The sequence below is a fragment of the Cebus imitator genome, unplaced genomic scaffold (assembly GCF_001604975.1).
Source record: "Cebus imitator isolate Cc_AM_T3 unplaced genomic scaffold, Cebus_imitator-1.0 Scaffold444, whole genome shotgun sequence".
Taxonomy (NCBI): Eukaryota; Metazoa; Chordata; class Mammalia; order Primates; family Cebidae; genus Cebus; species Cebus imitator.
Genome location: NW_016107759.1, coordinates 582491 through 600242, shown reverse-complemented (window position 1 = coordinate 600242; position 17752 = coordinate 582491). Strand labels below are relative to the sequence as shown.

Below are 17752 nucleotides of genomic sequence, written 5' to 3'. Positions count from 1 at the left end.
TGCGGTGAGCCGAGATCGCGCCATTGCACTCCAGTCTGGGCAACAACAGCGAAACTCCATCTCAAAAAAAAAAAAAAAAAAAAAAGATGACTGAGGTTTCCCTGCACAAGGGTGCTGGAGGGAATGGGTGTGACGAGAGAAGAGGGTCTCCCATGCACCCGTGAGGCCGCCTGTGACTGTCTTGAAGATGAGCCACAAGACATCAGGCACACAGGCATGAACTGTGAAGGAACACAGCAGATGGTAAGTGACCAGACTACCAGACCACTGACTGAACCCTGCTCCGTGCCAGTGCAGTACTGGCCTGAGCGAGGACACAACCTCCACATCCAGACAGGCCTGAGAAGCTAACGCAAGTGCCCAGAAGAGCCAAGGGGCACGCCATGAATCCCCACTGGAGGAGAGGAGGATTGGGAGCCCCAAACAAAGAACTGAGGCTGGAGGCATCTGTTCAGGCACCGGAAAAAGCCTCACGTGAACACAGCAGCAAACAGCAGACCCCAGTGCCAACATAGAGCCCAGACTTGGGCACACAGGGAGCTTGGCATGGGGCGTGAGGGTGTCAGGGCCCACAGGCAGCTGACTTGTGTGCCCTGGCGCCGTGCTCAGTTTTGATGGGATGCCCTAATCACCTGCTTTGTGAGCCACACAGGCCTGGGTCAGACAGACAGAGACCTGTCGCTACTTAATTAGGCAGGTACGGTGGTGCATGCTTGTGGTCCCTGCTACTTGGGAGGCAGAGACAGGAGCAGCACTTGAGCCTGGGAGGTCGAGGCTGCAGTGAGCTGGGATGGCACAAAGCGCTTCACCTGGGTGACAGAATGAGCCCCAGTCTCAAGAACAGGTGAAGTTCTTGCCCTTCTCTGGGCCCTCCAGATTCCTAGACTGCCAGCAGGTGGGGGGGGGGGCCAGGGTGCCTCTGGGGGGCCGCTGAGGGGGTCAGTCCTTCCTTCCTAGACCTGTCCTTCAGCGGAGGCAGGCTAGGGCAGGCCTCATACGAGCGGCCATGCACCCACATCAGGGGGTCTTCTTCCAAGGCAAGGACAGAGCCACTCCTCTCCACTCTGCCAGGCAAGACTCCTTAGTGCTCTTCCGTTGGGCAGAACTGAGTAAGACTCAGAGCATTCACTGTCAGGAGCCAGCCAAGGGCAGACTCTGCCTTGGGAGACTTAGCAAGCCCAGTGGCCAGCCCAAACGCTGCTCAGGTGGGGGTGGGAAGCCGACCTCCCGGGGGTGTGCAGGTTTCTGCACACGTCCACCAGGTAAGCACACCTGCACACGGGCCACCACACCCTGCTCTCGCTCACCCACAGGGTCTCCGGCAGGCCTTCCGGAGTCTGTTTCCGTTTCATCCCGTCTCAAACTCCTTTGGGCTGGGGACCCCAGTGGGCCAGCACAGTGACAGCATCGTTTGCTAGTGGAGCCAGGTGGGCTGTGGACAGGGCCCACGTTTAAAATCTAGAGTGGAAATGAAGCTGAGGTGCTCCTTGACCACAGTGGGGTATCAGGACGACGCTGCCCCCCTCCCCTGGGCCTTGGCCCTGTGACCTGGAGCCATTCTGCTGCATCCGCACTGAGGGTTCAAGGACTCCTCGCTGTAGGCCACACTCAGTCCTCCTCCGGTCACTAGTCCGCGGGCAGCAGCTGACCTGAGGGGACTGGCAGAGCTGGGTCCTCAGCCTCCCTGGGCCTTGGTTTGTCTGTATCTGAGAGTGTGACGGGCAGGCGGGCAGCTTGGGTGGGGGTGGGAGAGGGAGAGCCGCAGATTCACAGTCTGCTTCCTGGATGCCGGGCCAGGTGGTCCAGGTTTCAAGGCCTATGCTTTGGGGGGAACTCCTGATCAGATGGGGCCACTTCCCCAGGCCATTCTTTGTGGCTGCAGTGGCACTGTTCTCCCAAGTTGCCTGTCTGGCTGCCCCCGTGACCTCGGGAGCCCACTCCCATCGGGCCCTGCCCTCTCGCCTTCCTGTACCTGTGGTTGGTGCTGTGTGTGTGCACGCCCCCTCTTCTGGGGGAGTTCTCCCAGCACCCTGCACATCAATACCCTTTTGTGTTTTTTTCCTGAAACAGGGTCTCTTGCTCTGTTGCCCAGGCTGGAGTGCAGTGGTATACTCACAGCTCACGCAGTTCTCCCGCCTCAGCCTCCCAGGGAACTGGGACTACAGGCACTACTTTGCCTGGCTCATTTAAAAACTTTTTTTAAGAGATGGGGCCTTGCTATGTTGCCCAGGCTAGTCTTAAAACTCCTGGGTTCAAGCAGTCCTTCTGCCTTGGCCTCCCAAAGTGCTGAGATGATGGTGTGAGCCTCTGTGCCCTACCCCCCACTCTTCTCTTCCTCGCAGGGACATGCTGCCGCCTCTCCCGACATTGTATCCTCAGGGGCAGGGACACCGTGACCCAGAGCCATGATGCACACAGCCCTGTGCTGCCCCCTTTGCCTGGACTACCCTCGATGCTGTCTCAGTAGCTCGTTAGGGTCCAGAACCTGTCCAGAAAGCTGCCAGGCTCTGCTGAGGTGCAATCCTGGGGCCTCAGAAGAGTCTTGGTCTGACCAAGCTGCAGAGCCAGGGAGGTCTCCTGCAGTCTGCGCTCAGACAACTGATGGCCCAGGATGCCTTGAGGGAAGCTCGGCCAGGCCCATGAGACTTCCACCCCACCCTGTGGGCCCCCTGGAGGAAGGAGCCGGCCTCTGCGTGTGCAGTAACAGCTTTAATCTGTGGTGGCCCCTGCCCTCCTGCATCCAGGCAGGAGGGGCCGTTTCTCGGGGAATTAGAGCAGGAGCATGTGCAGTTGGTGCTCGGCGTGTTTCCCACACCGTCTCCTGGGAGTCCATGTTTACAGTTACAGCACTGCTGATTGGCAGCAGAAACAGGACACAGCCATGTCACCAGGGCCGGACCTGGGCATAGAGAGGCAAGGTGCCAGTATTTATATATTATACATATATATATATGTATATATATATATATTTCATGTGTTTACACAGATAGTTTTCTCTCTTGAAAGTATTAAAAAATTGATCAACCTTCAATCTATAAAAAATACCTACTCTACATGATAGAAAAATCTCTTCCAAGTTTACACTGATTTACACCCAAGGCTTTCCCCAAATGTACAACAGGAGGCGACCTCTGACATCCTGGTGTGGAAGGCGGTGGATGCGGGGCCACACACGTGTGCACCACGTGCACATGCGCATATGCGCACACACAGCTGGTGGCCAGTCTTGGTGATGGGGTCTTGGCCCACCAGGGAATGCTGGGGCCTCGGGCAGGCCCACAGCCTTGCAGGATGACTCCACTGCGCCTGGGAGTGCAGGCCCAGGGTAGGCCCACTCCTGCTCTGCTGAGAGCCTTCCCTGCCGTCTCTCTGCTGCAAAATGCACCCTCGGGAAGAACAATGATTTCTAAGTTAGACACCCAGAAGACAGCGTTCCCGATGTTTGGACTCTGGCCTGGGAAGTGCGTGGAGAGGGTGTGGCCGCACCTGTGGAGAAGCAGCACCTGCACGGGGGAGCCAGAGGGGTCTGCAGCATCCACCTCACCCAAGGAGAGAGCTCTACACAGCCAGACTTTTGGGTCCCGATGTCAGAGTGGAGGGCCCCAGTGGCTCCTGCCCAGCCCCCATAGGCAGTCAGCGCCCCCAAGGGCTACTGCAGTGAGGACTGGGCCAAAGGATCGGCTGCATGGCCTGGAGGCCCCAGGGCCCAGAGCTGGACTGAGCTGACCATGTCTGGCTGAGCAATGGCTTGAGTAGCACAGGGAGAGCTGGGGGATACACCAGCCTTGCCCGCCTGTCCTTCCTGCACCACCATGTCTGAGGTGAGGGTCCGGGAGCCCACTGGCCATCAGAAGCAGCCCAGCATGGGCGACACGGCACCAGGGCACTTGTGCGAGTGGTGTAGGCAGCAGCACCCCTGGAGGGACCCGTTTTCTTCCATTCTTCCCAATAGGGCTGCACGTGGGAAGAGGGCCCACCACAAGGAGGCCACAGTGGGGCTCACCCCACAGCTCTGCACAAAGAGGCTCTCCAGCCCATCCCGCTGAACCAAAGTGTAGGCGTTCACAGCCAGGCTGACCTAGGACTAAGAAGGTCAGCACTGACTTGACAGGCGGCCCTGCCACACCCCTCACCCTCCATGGGCCCCGGGCCCGGGGACTTGCCTTTCTCCCTCTCCTCTCCACCACCCTCTGCCCCTTGAGCAGCCCGTCTTCAGTGGCCCCAGCCCAGCTGCACGAGGGCTCCCTGCATGCTCTGGGCTCTGTCGGCTGTGGGACCTGTGGGTCCTGACTCCTCATGGTGTGACGGGGCCACTCCTGGGTGTTGGAGTCCGGAATCCAGCCCAGGCTGGGCCTTCCTGCCTCTACTTGACCTCCAGGATGGATGGGTTGGTCTCCATAATGGCCACGATGATCCTGTCAATGTAGTCTTGCAGGCGGAAGTTGATCTCCTCCTGCTTCTGAATTGCCTCCATGAGCTGCAGGGCAAGCAGGTGGTCAGAGCTGAGGCGCACAGGCCACCAGGCATAACCACAGTGAACAGACAGTGCACAGACCGCAGACCCCAGGCCGCAGTGTGCAGGCTGGGGATGTGTTACCTCATCTCGGGAGACGGAGCTGATCTCTGCAGCCAGGGACTCAGAGAAGGCTGTGGAGAAGAGGCTCTTGGCGCCCTGGATGCTGAGGGTAATGATCTGCCCGTTCAGCTCCTCGTTTTGCTCCTTCAGGTTGCGGTTGTCCTGGGAGGGCACAGCAACATCATTATGGGGCTGGGGCCCCTGCTGGTGGCTAAGCAGGGACAAGGACTGGCCAGGGAACATGGCCTCCAGCTCAGATGCTGGCCCTCCACGTCCCACCCCTTGCCAACCAGGCTTCTGGAAGCCTCTGCCTACCTGCTTCAGCCTGCGGACCTCCTGCTCCAGCTCGCTCTCCCGGGCGCGGCTGTGGTACTCTTGCAGGCCCATGCTGCTGCTGCGGCCCCGCCGCTGCTCGGCCTCCAGCCTGAGGAGCTGCAGGTGCTCCAGCTGCTTGCGGAGGTCCTCGATCAGCTGCAGGCCAAGGCGGGGTGAGCTGGGGGGCCTGGGCTCCCATCGGCCACCGTCAGCCATCACGTGGCTGTAGAACCTTGGGGTTGATCTGGCCACCATCTCTCGGGAAGACCACACACACCAGCAGCTATGCCCAGAGCGGCACAGCCAAGAGCTGGCGTCCAACAAAGGCTCCCTGCGGGTCGGGGGGGCGCCCAGTGCTGGGCATGGGGCTGGGGGTGGGGCGCTAGCTCACCTCCTGGGTGGCCTCCTTGTCCCTCTGGAACTGGTGCCTCTCGTGACTCAGCCTGTCCCCCATCCTCCTCTTGTTCTCCTGCTCTTCGCTGAGCCGCAGCGTCAGCGACTCTATCTCATCCACCAGCTTCTGCTTCTCCTGCAGGGGTGGACACCTGTCCTGGATGCGCGTTGCCCGTCCACTTGCACATGTAGGTTGCCCTGGCCGTCTGTCCCTCCCATCTCTACGTCTCCCAACAGCAACATGGTGGCCCCTGTGCTTGGAGCACGACGGGGCTGGGTCTCAGTTTTCCTACCTCTCAGTGGAGGTCAAGGTCCCCTGCCTCTGGGAGTAGGCGCATACACAGGCCGCAAGGGCTATTTTTCGTGAGGGGCAGGAAGGACCTTTGTGTGGACAGAACCTGACTCAGTGACTGTGGGGAGCTCCAGTTGGGCCCAAGTGTTCTGAGAACGCCCTCTGGTTTCGGAGCTTCCCAGAGGACACCTGGTGAGCTGGGGGAGGGAGGCCTGGCAGTGACCAGCTGGACTCTGGGAGCCCCATGTGCAGCCTCTGCCTCCACATCTGCGGGGGCGGGGCATGAGTGGTTTGCTGACGTCTTCCCCTTGGAGGACACTTCCCAGATTCAGACCCCTCAGTCTATCTAGGAGTGAACCTCTGGGCCCTGTGGATTGTGAGTCCCTGGGGGAGCTGCAGGCAGAGCATGGCCCAGTGTCTTCCAGCAGCCTGGGTCCTGAGACGCCCCTGTTCCCTCACACACAGCACAGCGCAGCCCAGGGGTTGTCATCTTGCTCAGGACAGAGCCCAGGGCAACCGCGGTGCCCACAGGAAGGGCACAGCCTGGGCCTGCTGGTCACAGCTCAAGGCACTCACCTCCTCCAGGCGCTCAATGTTGGCCTTCAGACAGGGCGTGCAGGATCGGAGCTCACTGTTCTCCTCATCCAGCTGCTGCAGCCTGGGACACAATAATGAAGCTGAAACTCATTCCAGGAAGTGTGCCTCTGCTGGGCCAGGGTGCCCCATGTCTCAGGAAAACCCTACTGGGGCTGCCCTATGGCCCACAGATGCCCCCAAACGAGCAGGGGCAGTCCTTAGGCGCCCACCCAAGTGCTCCAGGGCAGAGCTTTTCCGTAATCCATGTTTTTTAACTATTATTTTTTTCACGCAGGCTGGAGTGCAGTGGTGCAATCTCAGCTCACTGTAACCTCAGCCCCATGGGCTGAAGCAATTCTCCTGCCTCAGCCTCCCGAGTGGCTGGGACTACAAAGCACCATCCTGTTACCCTGCCACCCCTTCTAATTCAACCCAACCTGCACCTACAACCAGAATTTGGCCACCATGCCTGGCTAGTTTTTATATACTTTTTTTTGAGACAGAGTCTCAATCTGTCACCGAGGCTGGAGGGCATTGGTGCAATTTCAGCTAGCTGCAACCTCCGACTCCCTGGTTCAAGTGATTCTCCTGCCTCCGCCTCCCAAGTAGCTGAGACTACAGGCACCCACCACCACGCCCAGCTGATTTTTGTATTTTTAGTAGAGATGGAGTTTCACCACGTTGACCAGGCTGGTCTCGAACTGCTGATCTCAGGTGATCCACCTGCCTCGGCCTCCCAAAGTGTTGGGACTACAGGCGTGAGGCACCGCGCCCGGCCTTCTCTGTTTATTAATATCATTTATTTGTGTCACTATGGACCATCCAATGCTATCACTATCAGTTTGTTGTTGTAGCTGTCCCAGCTTTGGCATCTGGCCCATCCCTCTGACATACCCTCAGTGTCGGTGCTAATGGGGCTTTTTAGTGTAAGCACCTCATTTTCAGGTACCGTAAGTTGCTGCAGGCTCAGCCTGCATTCTTCCCGTCCCAGCCTCAGAACTGGCCATTTCTCCAAGGAGCCGTGGATATTCTCCATAATCCAGCTGTCCTCACCATCCTGTCACCCTGCCATCCCTTCTAATTCAACCCAACCTCCACCCACACCCAGAATTTGGTGTCAGATGGAGACCCAGGGGCAGCACAGGGCTGGGCGGGAAAGGCTTCAGGTGTCCTCAACACAGGAGGGGACCTGCTCTTGTCTGACGATTGGGACGAGGAGCACAGCAGATGCAACCCTTCCCAAGAGCACTGCCAGCCTCTGCGCCACCGGGAAGGCCACGGGCTGCCTGGGACAGGAGCCTCCAGGACTCATCTGGGGCCGGTCAGACCCTTGGCCACAGGCGTCGGTCAGGAGGACACAGTGGCTCCGTGGTGCCACTCTGGTGTGTGTGGTGCCCTGCGGTCCAGACTCCTCTTTCAGGACGGGGACCCTGTTGGTGAGCCTCACCTTTACCCAGCCTCCACGGTTCCCGGTGCCGCCCAGTGCTGAGCCTTCATGTTCCGGTACTTCTGGGTTGTGCGGCTGCTGATGCGGGGTGCTGTGTGCTTTCGGGGCTACACCTTTGCCATCTGCCTTTCCTGTTGTTCTGCTGCGTGCAACATACTAAGTTCCCTTGTCCACCTCTAGCCCTAGAGTCCTCATGGCTCTACTACAGCTACTTTCTCCTTCCAAAATAACACTGGCATTTTTGTTCATAATTAGAAAAGCAAATTATGTTTTAATTCTATTGAATTTCAAAACTACAGATAAACAAAGAGAAGAAAATAAATAGCTGGCAGCGTCACGCAGAGCAGCTCTGCCCTCCGGGGGCCTGACCCCCTCCTTTCCCCCTTGTCCTGGCCTCTCGCCACCCGTCACACACACTCGGGTCTGCCCAGGGCTGGGGTCGGTCTTTCTGCCTTCTCTCCTTTCATTATCAGGCCGGGGGAGTCTGCCTATGGTTCCAGAAGGACGAGCTGTGCTACATGGCACGAGTGAAGGCTTCTCTGGGCTTCCGTGGCTCACACGCTGCTAGAAAACACCACACACCAAGGCCATGCTCACCCAGGTCACTCTGTGTCTCTTGACAGGGCACGTCCCCCAACGCCGGGGGTACAGCAGGACACATCAGGGCCACATTCACCCAGTTCACTCTGTCCATGACGATGGGCCACGTCCCCCAACGCTGGGAGTACAGGAGGGCACAAAGGGCCCGTTCACGTAGTTCACTCTGTCTCTGATGATGGGTCATGCCCCCCAGTGCCGGAGGTACAGCAGGTGCCATAAGCTGCACATCAAGCCCTGGGCTCCGTGTTTGCTGCCACTGTGGCACCATTAGCCTTCACTCCAGCTCTCTGCAGCCTGCCAGGGGCTCCCACACTTTCTGGAGGCCCCACTCCCAGAGGTACCTGGCCTTTCTTAGAACCTCTCCTGGGCCTGGTGTCCTGAGATTCAGATTTCTGCCTGTGACTTCCGCACAGCCCCATCCTGCTGATGACACACATTTTTCCTTCCCCATCCCTCCACAAGGATGTCCAAAGTTCCAGCCCCCGCGACCCCTCCATCTTCTCTGTGCCCTTTCAGCTTTAACTCTTGCCTCTACTGCGGCCCCACTCCCAAAATCCAGCTGTTTTCTCAGCACTGCAATTGTATAGACAGCCACCCCTGTTGTTCCTAGGGGGTTCTGAGGTAGGTGCTGGGGGGTCCTGCCTCCAGATCCTCTGCTCCTGAAGGAACCTGCACTGAGACACTGTCACTGCACTGGCCAGAGTCTTCCTATACACCAGATGGGCAGAGGGTAAGCTGTGGACAGTCCCCAAGATGCCAGAGGCCCCTGTGCTGGGCTGACTGCAGATTGCTGACCTGGGGCTGCAGGGGCCTCTGAGGGCCTGAGCAGCCCTGAGAACTACAAGGTTCCTGGTGGCTACCCCACGAAGCTGCAGGAGGCTGACAAGGTCCAGAACATGGTAGCACTGACCCCAAGGGCATGGGGCGGGCAGCCGGCTTGCTCACAGAGGCAGCGACACGCAGCCCTGCTTGCTCCCTGAGGGCCTCGTGAGACCCGTCTCTTGTGCCCCTCCACACCGGAGCAGACAGGGGGCAACTTGTCCACAAGGCTGTGCCCCAACCTCAGCCCCAGCTGAAAGGTCCCACAGGAGGTGCTCCCTGGTGCTCACAGACGAGGAACGTACCTCAGTTTCGAGCCCACTCGACTGCACTGTGCCAAGGCCAGGACAGAACACTTTTTCCTGGCTGCCCTGACCTTGCTCCCCAGAAGATGGTGCCCCACTGCAGTGGCAGGCACAGAGGGGACCCCACACAGCCCTCTGAGTGCAGGCCCCTTCCTGCGACCCACTTCTGAAACTGCCTAAGAGCTCTTCTTGGATAAGGCAATATGAACTTCTTAGCTTTAAGAGCTGGAACACAAGCAAAAGAACCTGAAATCCTCTTTCATGAATATTTAAAGCTACTGTATTTCGAAATCGAAAAGTAGTCACTCTCAGTTTAAAAAAGCCGTGTGAGACGGCTCATGCCCACAATCCCAGCACTTTAAGAGGCTGAGTATGAAGAGGAAAACAACAGCAACAACAAGAGGCCGAGGTGGGAGAATTGCTTTAAGCTAAGAGTTCAGAGTTCCAGCCTGGGCAGCACAGCAAGACCTCATCTCTACCAAAATTAAAAGTTAGCCAGGTGTCACAAGAGCATCAGAGCACACTTGTAGACCAACAACTCAGGAGGCTGAGGCAGGAGGATCGCTTGAGAGCAGGAGCTCAAGGCTGCAGTGAGCCATGACAGGGACACTGCACTCCAGCCGGGGGCACAGAGCAAGATCCTATCTCAAAACAAACAGACAAACAAACAAACTGTATAGAACAGCTTCCTGCACTCTCATCACCCAGACACACAAGGAGCCCTTAGGACTGAGGCATCGTGCTCAGGACAGAGAACTCTAGACTCCTCTGATTACAGATACTTTACGTTATCTGGTACCTTTTACTTTTACAGAAGATGAAGGGCCATCCCTTGCAAGTGTATCTGTAAACACACACCAGGTATCCACAGCATCAGGTCCTGGCTGTGGACTACTGGAGGCACCCTGAAGCAGTACTGTCTACTTCAATTTAGTGCCTTGCCCGGCCACGGTGGCTCACGCCTGTAATCCCAGCACTGTGGGAGGCTGAGGCGGGCGGATCATGAGGTCAAGGGATCGAGACCATCCTGACCAACATGGTGAAACCCTGTCTCTACTAAAAATAAAAAAATTAGCTGGGCATGGTGGTGCACGCCTGTAGTCCTGGCTACTCGGGAGGCTGAGACAGGAGAATTGCTTGAAACCGGGAGGTGGAGGTTGCAGTGAGCCAAGATTGCGCCATTGCACTCCAGCCTGGCGCCTGGCAACGGAACAAGACTCTGTCTCAAAAAAAAAAAAATAATGATAATAATAATAATAATTTTTGGCTGGGCACGGTGGCTCATGCCTGTAAACTCAGCACTTCAGGAGGCCAAGGTGGGTGGATCACAAGGTCAGCAGTTGGAGACCTGCCTGGCCAACATGGTGAAACCCTACCTCTACTAAAAAGACAAAAATTAGCTGGGTGTACTGGTGGGCACCTATAATCCCAGCTACTCAGGAGGCTGAGGCAGGAGAGTCACTTGAATCCAGGCGGCGGAGGTTGCAGTGAGCAGAGATAGCACCACTGCACTCCAGCCTAGATGACAAAGCAAGACTCTTAAAAAATAAAAATAATTTTGGTCAAGTGTGATGGCTCACACCTGGCCAAAATTATTTTTATAATCCCAGCACTTTGGGAGGCCGAGGTGAGTGGATCACCTGAGGTCAGGAATTCAAGACCAGCCTAGCCAACATGGTGAAACCCTATCTCTGCTAAAAATACAAAAAATAGCTGGGTGCAGTAGCACGCACCTGTAGTCCCAGTTTCAGGCAGGAGAACAGGTTGAACCCGGGAGACAGAAGTTGTAATGAGCTGAGACTGTGCCACTGCATTCCAGCGTGGGCAACAGAGCAAGACTTCAACTCAAAAAATAATAATAATTTTTAAAATCTTCATTATATATATATATATATTTAAATTAATTAAATTTTTTTTGGAGATAGAATCTCACCCTGTCATCTAGGCTAGAGCACAGTGGCGTTATCTCAGCACACTGCAACTTCTGCCTCTGGGTTTAAGCTACTCTCATGCCTCAGCCTTCCAAGTAGCTAAGGTTATAGGCACATGCCACCTTGCCCAGCTAATCGTATTTTTAAAAATTTTTTGTTTTTAATAATGTTATTTTTTAGATGGCATCTCGCTCAGTCACCAGGCTGGAGTTTAGTGACGTGATCTTGGCCCTCTGCTATCTCTGCCTTCCGGGTTCTCCTGCCTCAGCCCCTCGAGTAGCTGGGACTACAGCCGTGAGCCACCATGCCCAGCTGTTGGCCAGGATGGTCCTGATCTCTTGACCTTGTGATCCACTCGCCTCGACCTCCCAAAGTGCTGGGATAATAGGTGTGAGCCACCTCGACCAGCCTTAATTTTTATTTTTAGTAGATACAAGGTTTCACCATGTTGGCCAGGATGGTCTTGAACTCCTGACCTCAAGTGATCGGCCTGCCTCGGCCTCCCAAAGTGCTAGGATTAAAATTTTGAGCCACCACACCCAGCTTCCTTTATAATATATTTTAATATAGTATCATTAATCCCCATCCTCTCTGTTTTCCTACTTTTTCTGATTCATTCAAGGCTATGTCTCCAAATGAATGTAAAAGTAATTTTATCAAGTACCCTTAAAAAAGATTGGTATTTTATTTTATTTATTTATTTTTTTGAGACGGAGTTTCGCTCTTGTTACCCAGGCTGGAGTGCAATGGCGCGATCTCGGCTCACCACAACCTCCGCCTCCTGGGTTCAGGCAATTCTCCTGCCTCAACCTTCTGAGTAGCGGGGATTACAGGCACGCGCCACCATGCCCGGCTAATGTTTTTTGTATTTTTAGTAGAGACGGGGTTTCACCATGTTGACCAGGATGGTCTTGATCTCTTGACCTCGTGATCCACCTGCCTCGGCCTCCCAAAGTGCTGGGATTACAGGTGTGAGCCACCGCGCCCGGCCAAGATTGGTATTTTAAAAAGACTGACTTCATTGATTTGACATAGATTTAGAGAAACTGACACCCACATAGGGTCAGTCTTTGAACTGATCTCTTGTGACCTTTGGGAGAGTTTTAAGGTTTTCTCCACATACCTTTTTCCCTTTTTCTAAAATTAAGGTTATTCCTAGCCACTGCAGCTTTCTGGGGCGGGCAGGCTGTCGGGAACCTCGCCTACCTGGCCTGCAGGTTCTGGGGTGAGTGGGCTGTTGGGAACCTTGCCTACCTGGCCTGAGGCTTTCTGAGTGGGCTGTAGGGAACCTTGCTCACCTGGCCTGCAGGTTCTGGGGTGAGTGGGCTGTTGGGAACCGCCTACCTGGCCTGCAGGTTCTGGGGTGAGTGGGCTGTTGGGAACCGCCTACCTGGCCTGCAGGTTCTGGGGTGAGTGGGCTGTTGGGAACCGCCTACCTGGCCTGCAGGTTCTCGATCTCGATGCTCTTCTCCCTCTCCATCTTGCATAGGAGCTCCTTCTGCCTCCGGGTCTCTTCCAGAACCATCTCGCAGGCTCTCAGCTCCTGTTCCTTCAGCTGCTCCTCCAGGGCATTTGCTCTTGAAAGACAAAGGCAGGAGTTGAGCTGTCTCCAGGCAGGGTGTGCAGTGGCACCACCCCTGCCCAGAAGCTGTATCAGGACCTCCAGAGAACCTTTCCCCAGCTTGGAAGTGGAGATGGGAAGGGCATTCCCGAACTCTGGTCAAGGAAGGAAGCAGGGACCACACCCCAGATGGCCTCACTTCCCAAACTAAAGGCACCTGGGATAACTAGAACAGTGTCCACTGCACCCCAGCCCAGCTGATATCCACAGGCCCTGCTGGCTTGTGGCCTGTGGACCACAGCACCCAGAGGGCCTGGGCCCACCAAGTGACTGCCTTTGAGGCACTCTATATTGAAGCTAGCAGCTGTTCCACCGGCAGCCACTACATACACTGAGTGCACTCTGAGCCCAGACGCAAGAGGCCTCAGCAGGGAGCATGAAGGCACAGGGCCCAAGGACCACTCATTTCCAGGGAGTGAGTGTCTGATCAAGCACGTGGCCTGGGGCAGTTGACCACTGAGGAACCGAGTGTGCTGGGGATGTCTGGGCTTCAGCTGCAGAAAACTCAGCTCATAACACATCTCAATGGTGCTCCGGAAGCTTCCTGAGTTGCTGGGTCCACATCGGAGACAGGCTGAGTCTGGCTGTGGCTGCTGGGCACATCCAGGCCCCAAAGGCTGTGAGGCGCCACAAGTGGAGGGGGGCCCACTCTGCTCCCAGTCTCCTACAAGCTGGGGAAGTGGGTAGAGACACCAGTCCCATCCACGGCACCTTACAGCAGAGGCAGGGCAGGTGTCAGCTAGATCACAGGGAAAAGGGAACATTCCCACAGGGTCGGGAGACCCTGGCATTCTCTAGATCATCACAACCATCCACAGGAGACAGGACTGAACTGTCCCAAAGAGAAGGGCACAGGCCCCACCCACTGACACAGCACAGCCCATGCCCGCAAGCCCTGCCTCACACACACCCTCTTATCCTGTGGGGCCTGACACACGCCAGCGAACAGATGGCCACAGATCACCAGACACAACAGGAACGCTTTCAACAAGAAGTGGCCGATGCAAACACCAGGCAAGTACCCCAGAGAGACATGTCACACGGGAGACGGCAGGGAAAAGGCCCCAAAGCTAGCACAAGCCATCACTCTCCGTGAGCTGAGAGCCACAGCTGCAGTGTCAGGGCAGTCTGCTACACAAGAGACAAATAAGGAAGAGCTCCCAGGAATTGAAAGCATGGGGAGAACAATGTAAAAATCTGATTAAGATGCCAGGCTCACACCTATAATCCCAGCACTTTGGAAGGCTGAGGTGGGTGGATCACCTGAGACCAGGAGTTTCAGACAAGGTTGGCCAATATGGTGAAACCCCGTCTCTACTAAAAATTCAAAAATTAGCCGGGTGTGGTGGCGGGTGCCTGCAGTCCCAGATATTCGGGAGGCTGAGGTACGACAATCATTTGAACCCGGGAGGCAGAAGTTGCAGTGAGCAGAGATTGTGCCATTGCATAACACCCTGGGCGACACAGCAAGATTCTGTCTCAAAAAAAAATACTGGGAACAAGAGTAGAATGCCCATTATTTTTCCTTCTGTTGTACATATTGTTAGATAGATATCTTGGACACTGATAAAAAGATTCTGTCTCAAAAAAAAAAAAAAAAGAAAAAAGAAAAAAGCTAAAAACCAGGTGCACAGCACTGCAAATAATACGAGTATTATTCCCACCCAAGTATCCAGGGTGGGAAACAGAAGTCATGGAGAACAGCAAGACTCAGCAGCACCAGGCATGGGGTCAGAGGTCTTCAAATTCTCCGGGAATCCCATTTCTGACCTAGAATTTTATGCCCAGCTACACTATGGATTGGAACGGGGTGGGAGGAATAAGCACTTCCAGACAAGCAGTTCTCAGAGCATCTGGCTCCTGGGCTCCCTTTTCCAGGCAACTATCAGTGATGTTCTCAGAAAATGAGTCGGCAAAACACAAGAAAACGTGCAACCCAGAAAACAGATAATCAAACACGGGAGAAAGCACTTGGAATTCCTAGGATGGCGGTGGTGCAGCAGGGCTAGCAAGCAGAAAGCTCTTCAGTAGCAATGTCAGATGACACTGAAAACGGGAAAAGTGTTGTTTAGGACAGCACAGGTGAGCACCAGAGAGAACAGCCACAGGAACTGAACGTGGCCAGGGCTGTGGCTGTGGCTGTGGACGTGGATAAACAGTGGGTGGAGCAAGGCAGGAGTGTGGACTTCACACCATACACACAGGGAAAACTGATGAACGTACTCCAGACTCAAATGAAACCTTGACAGTCAGCTTCAGAAAGGCATCTAGGCAGGACACAGTGGCTCAGGCGTTTGAGCCCAGAATGGGCAACATGTTGAGACCTCATCTCTACAAAAAACTTAAAAATTAAGCCAAGCACAGTGGTGACTCATGCCTGCAGCACTTTGGGAGGCTGGGGTGGGCGGATCACGAGGTCAGGAGTTCAAGATAGGCCTGGCCAACATGGTGAAACCCCATCTCTACTAAAAACACAAAAATTAGCTGGGCATGGTGGCTCACACCTGTAGTCCTAGCTACTTGTGAGGCTGAGGCAGAAGAATCGCTGGAACCTGGGAGGCGGAGGTTGCAGTGAGCCGAGATCACGCCACTGAACTCAAGCCTGGGAGACAGAGCAAGACTCCATCTCAATAAAATAAAATAAAACAGCTGGGTGTGGTGGTGCATACCTGTAGTCCCAGCTACATGGAAGGCTGAGGCAGGTGGGTCGCTTGAGCCTGGGAGGTAGAGGCTGTAGGCAGCACTCTTCCTGAGCAACAGAGTGAGTCCCTGTCTCTTAAAACAAGTGCATCCGGTGGCCCATCTGGATTCTCCTTGGCAAGGAGGAGCCAGTGGTCTTTGGAGGTGCGGCACCCACGTAACACACTACTGGAGCACAGCCTCTTCCAGCGTGCCTGGCCCCTCTCCCCACTGTGCAGCAGGTGCTGGCGGCAGGCCCTCCTCTGCTGAGAACCTGAAGAAAAAGCAGCTGCCGCGCCCAGGGTCTACATTTCACAAGAGAACACACTTTACTTGCTTAAAATTAAAGCAATGTGCAAGGTATGCCACAATCCCATGAGGCATTCCAGTTCTCAGCGTTCACAGGGCAGACTGATCTGAAGCTGAAGGATGGGTCAGGAATGTTAGTACCATGCAGGGTGAGGGCTTGGGGGCTTTGGGGGTGCTGACCGCAAATGCCCTGCTGCCAACACACCTGCATGCAGGCCTGTGTCCAGGTGCTCAGAGCCCTGAATCTACCTGCTGAGTGGTGATGAAGACACTGAGGCTGAACTGAGAATATGTGCAGGAGCCAGGATGTGCCCAGGCGGCGGGGCAGTGACAGAGGCTCACAGGAAGAGGCTCTTCTGCAGATTCCACAGGTGCCTCTCAGGCCTCCCGGCTGACTCCTCTGCCCCCAAGAGGCTGCTTGTGCCCCCACAGTGCCCAGCTCCAGGTGGCACAGTCTGGGTGGCTGACTCCTGAGACAAGCTCATCTTACTTTGCATGAAAAAGAGTACTGCCAATCGGTTATGAGACACGGCGTGCCTGGTTTGAAAAACGCTGAGAATTACCAGGTATTCTAAGAAAAGTCTGCAAACAGGAGCAGGGTAAGCAGCTCCCACTCTCCCTCTGCAAACGCGGCCGTCACACCTCACTTCCTCCCTAGCACTCCTACCCACCTGAGGTTAGACTGCACACTGTATCACGTATTCAGCAGTCTCTGCTCACTTTGCTTTCTGCTGCTGAGCAACTTTTCTCACCTGCGTTCTTCCTGGAGGGGCAAACCCCAAGTGGACCAGCCTGGTGGGAGTGCTGCACTCCCGGCCTGCTGGTGAGGCTGCGCACCACGCCCTCATGCATTCAGTCAGTTCCTCCTGTGGGGGCCAGGTCTCAGCGGCTCCCAAGAGGGAGGCAGTGCCTCCCCTCTGGGGCCCTCTGTGTGCCTAGGGTTCCATGGACACCTCCCCTCAAGAGCACCAGTCAGAGCCTCAGGTAGCCTGCCTGCAGCCCACTGGGTAGCCTCAGGTGACCACCTGGCACCACCCCCTCAGCCGGCTCCCACACTGGGATGGACGGGTGACCAAGCCCCTGCCGTGTGAGGTAGAGAAGTAAATCGGGGCTGACAGGCGGGCACAGGAGGCACCGTGCAGGGGCCCGGGTCTCCTGGTCCAGGCTCACCTGTGCACCAGCTGCAGGTTCTCCTGTCTCAGGCGGCTGTGCTGCTCGCCAGTGGCAGCCGTGTCCTTTTCCAGCTCCAGCACGCGCCTTTCCAGGAAGATGACCTTGGCAATGAGACCAGGTTTCAGGGTCAGGTAGCAGGACGCAGAACTACCTGGGAGGCCGCCCAGGGATTTTCTCAGCATAGAATCAGATCCACCCAACTGGGCTAGAGTTGGGTACAACTTATCCTTGGAGCCCGTCCCATAAACCCACAAAGGGGTAGCTCCTAACGGAGTCAAGGGCTCGGGGAGCACTGTCATCTCGATGCCAAAAATGCACATATTGCTGCGGCTCTAAGGCCCAGGGGCCCAGGGGCACTTTTGGACTGACTGGCTCGTGGGCAGCAAGACTCAGCCCCCTACACACAGGTGGGATCTCTGCTCAGCCAAATGCAGCTCACAGAGGCAGCCCAGGCGCCCATGGATGCAAGGGATAGACAGACTCATGTCTTAGTCCCTCCCTCCCTCCGAGAATTCACAGGAAGATGAGAGTAAGACACCTGCAGAGGTGGGAGGAGTGAAGCGAGCAGAGGGGGACTCAGGATGGGTCAGCAGACTTGAGATGCTACAGATGTTGTAGGGAGGAAGAAATGGGGGTCCAAGAGGAAGTGAGCTGCAGGAGGAGGTGAGGGTGTAGAGGAGAAGGTGAGGGGGTACAGGAGGAGGTGGGGGGTACAG

The 17752-nt window shown here is 55.8% G+C and overlaps 1 protein-coding gene across 2 annotated transcripts in view; it reads right to left on the bottom strand.

Moving 5' to 3' along the window:
* Nucleotides 1-2690: 2690 nt before the first annotated feature.
* Nucleotides 2691-17752, bottom strand: part of RAB11FIP3 (RAB11 family interacting protein 3) — a 113103-nt gene continuing 98041 nt past the window's right edge. For both annotated transcript variants that reach the window (XM_017510881.2, XM_017510882.2), the window contains 7 exons: nt 17034-17137; nt 12691-12831; nt 6153-6234; nt 5283-5420; nt 4892-5047; nt 4598-4738; nt 2691-4477 (listed from right to left, as the gene is read on the bottom strand). In XM_017510881.2, the coding sequence (XP_017366370.1) occupies nt 4364-4477; nt 4598-4738; nt 4892-5047; nt 5283-5420; nt 6153-6234; nt 12691-12831; nt 17034-17137 (876 nt within the window). In that variant the 3' untranslated portion in view covers nt 2691-4363. The remainder of the gene's footprint in view (nt 4478-4597; nt 4739-4891; nt 5048-5282; nt 5421-6152; nt 6235-12690; nt 12832-17033; nt 17138-17752) is intronic.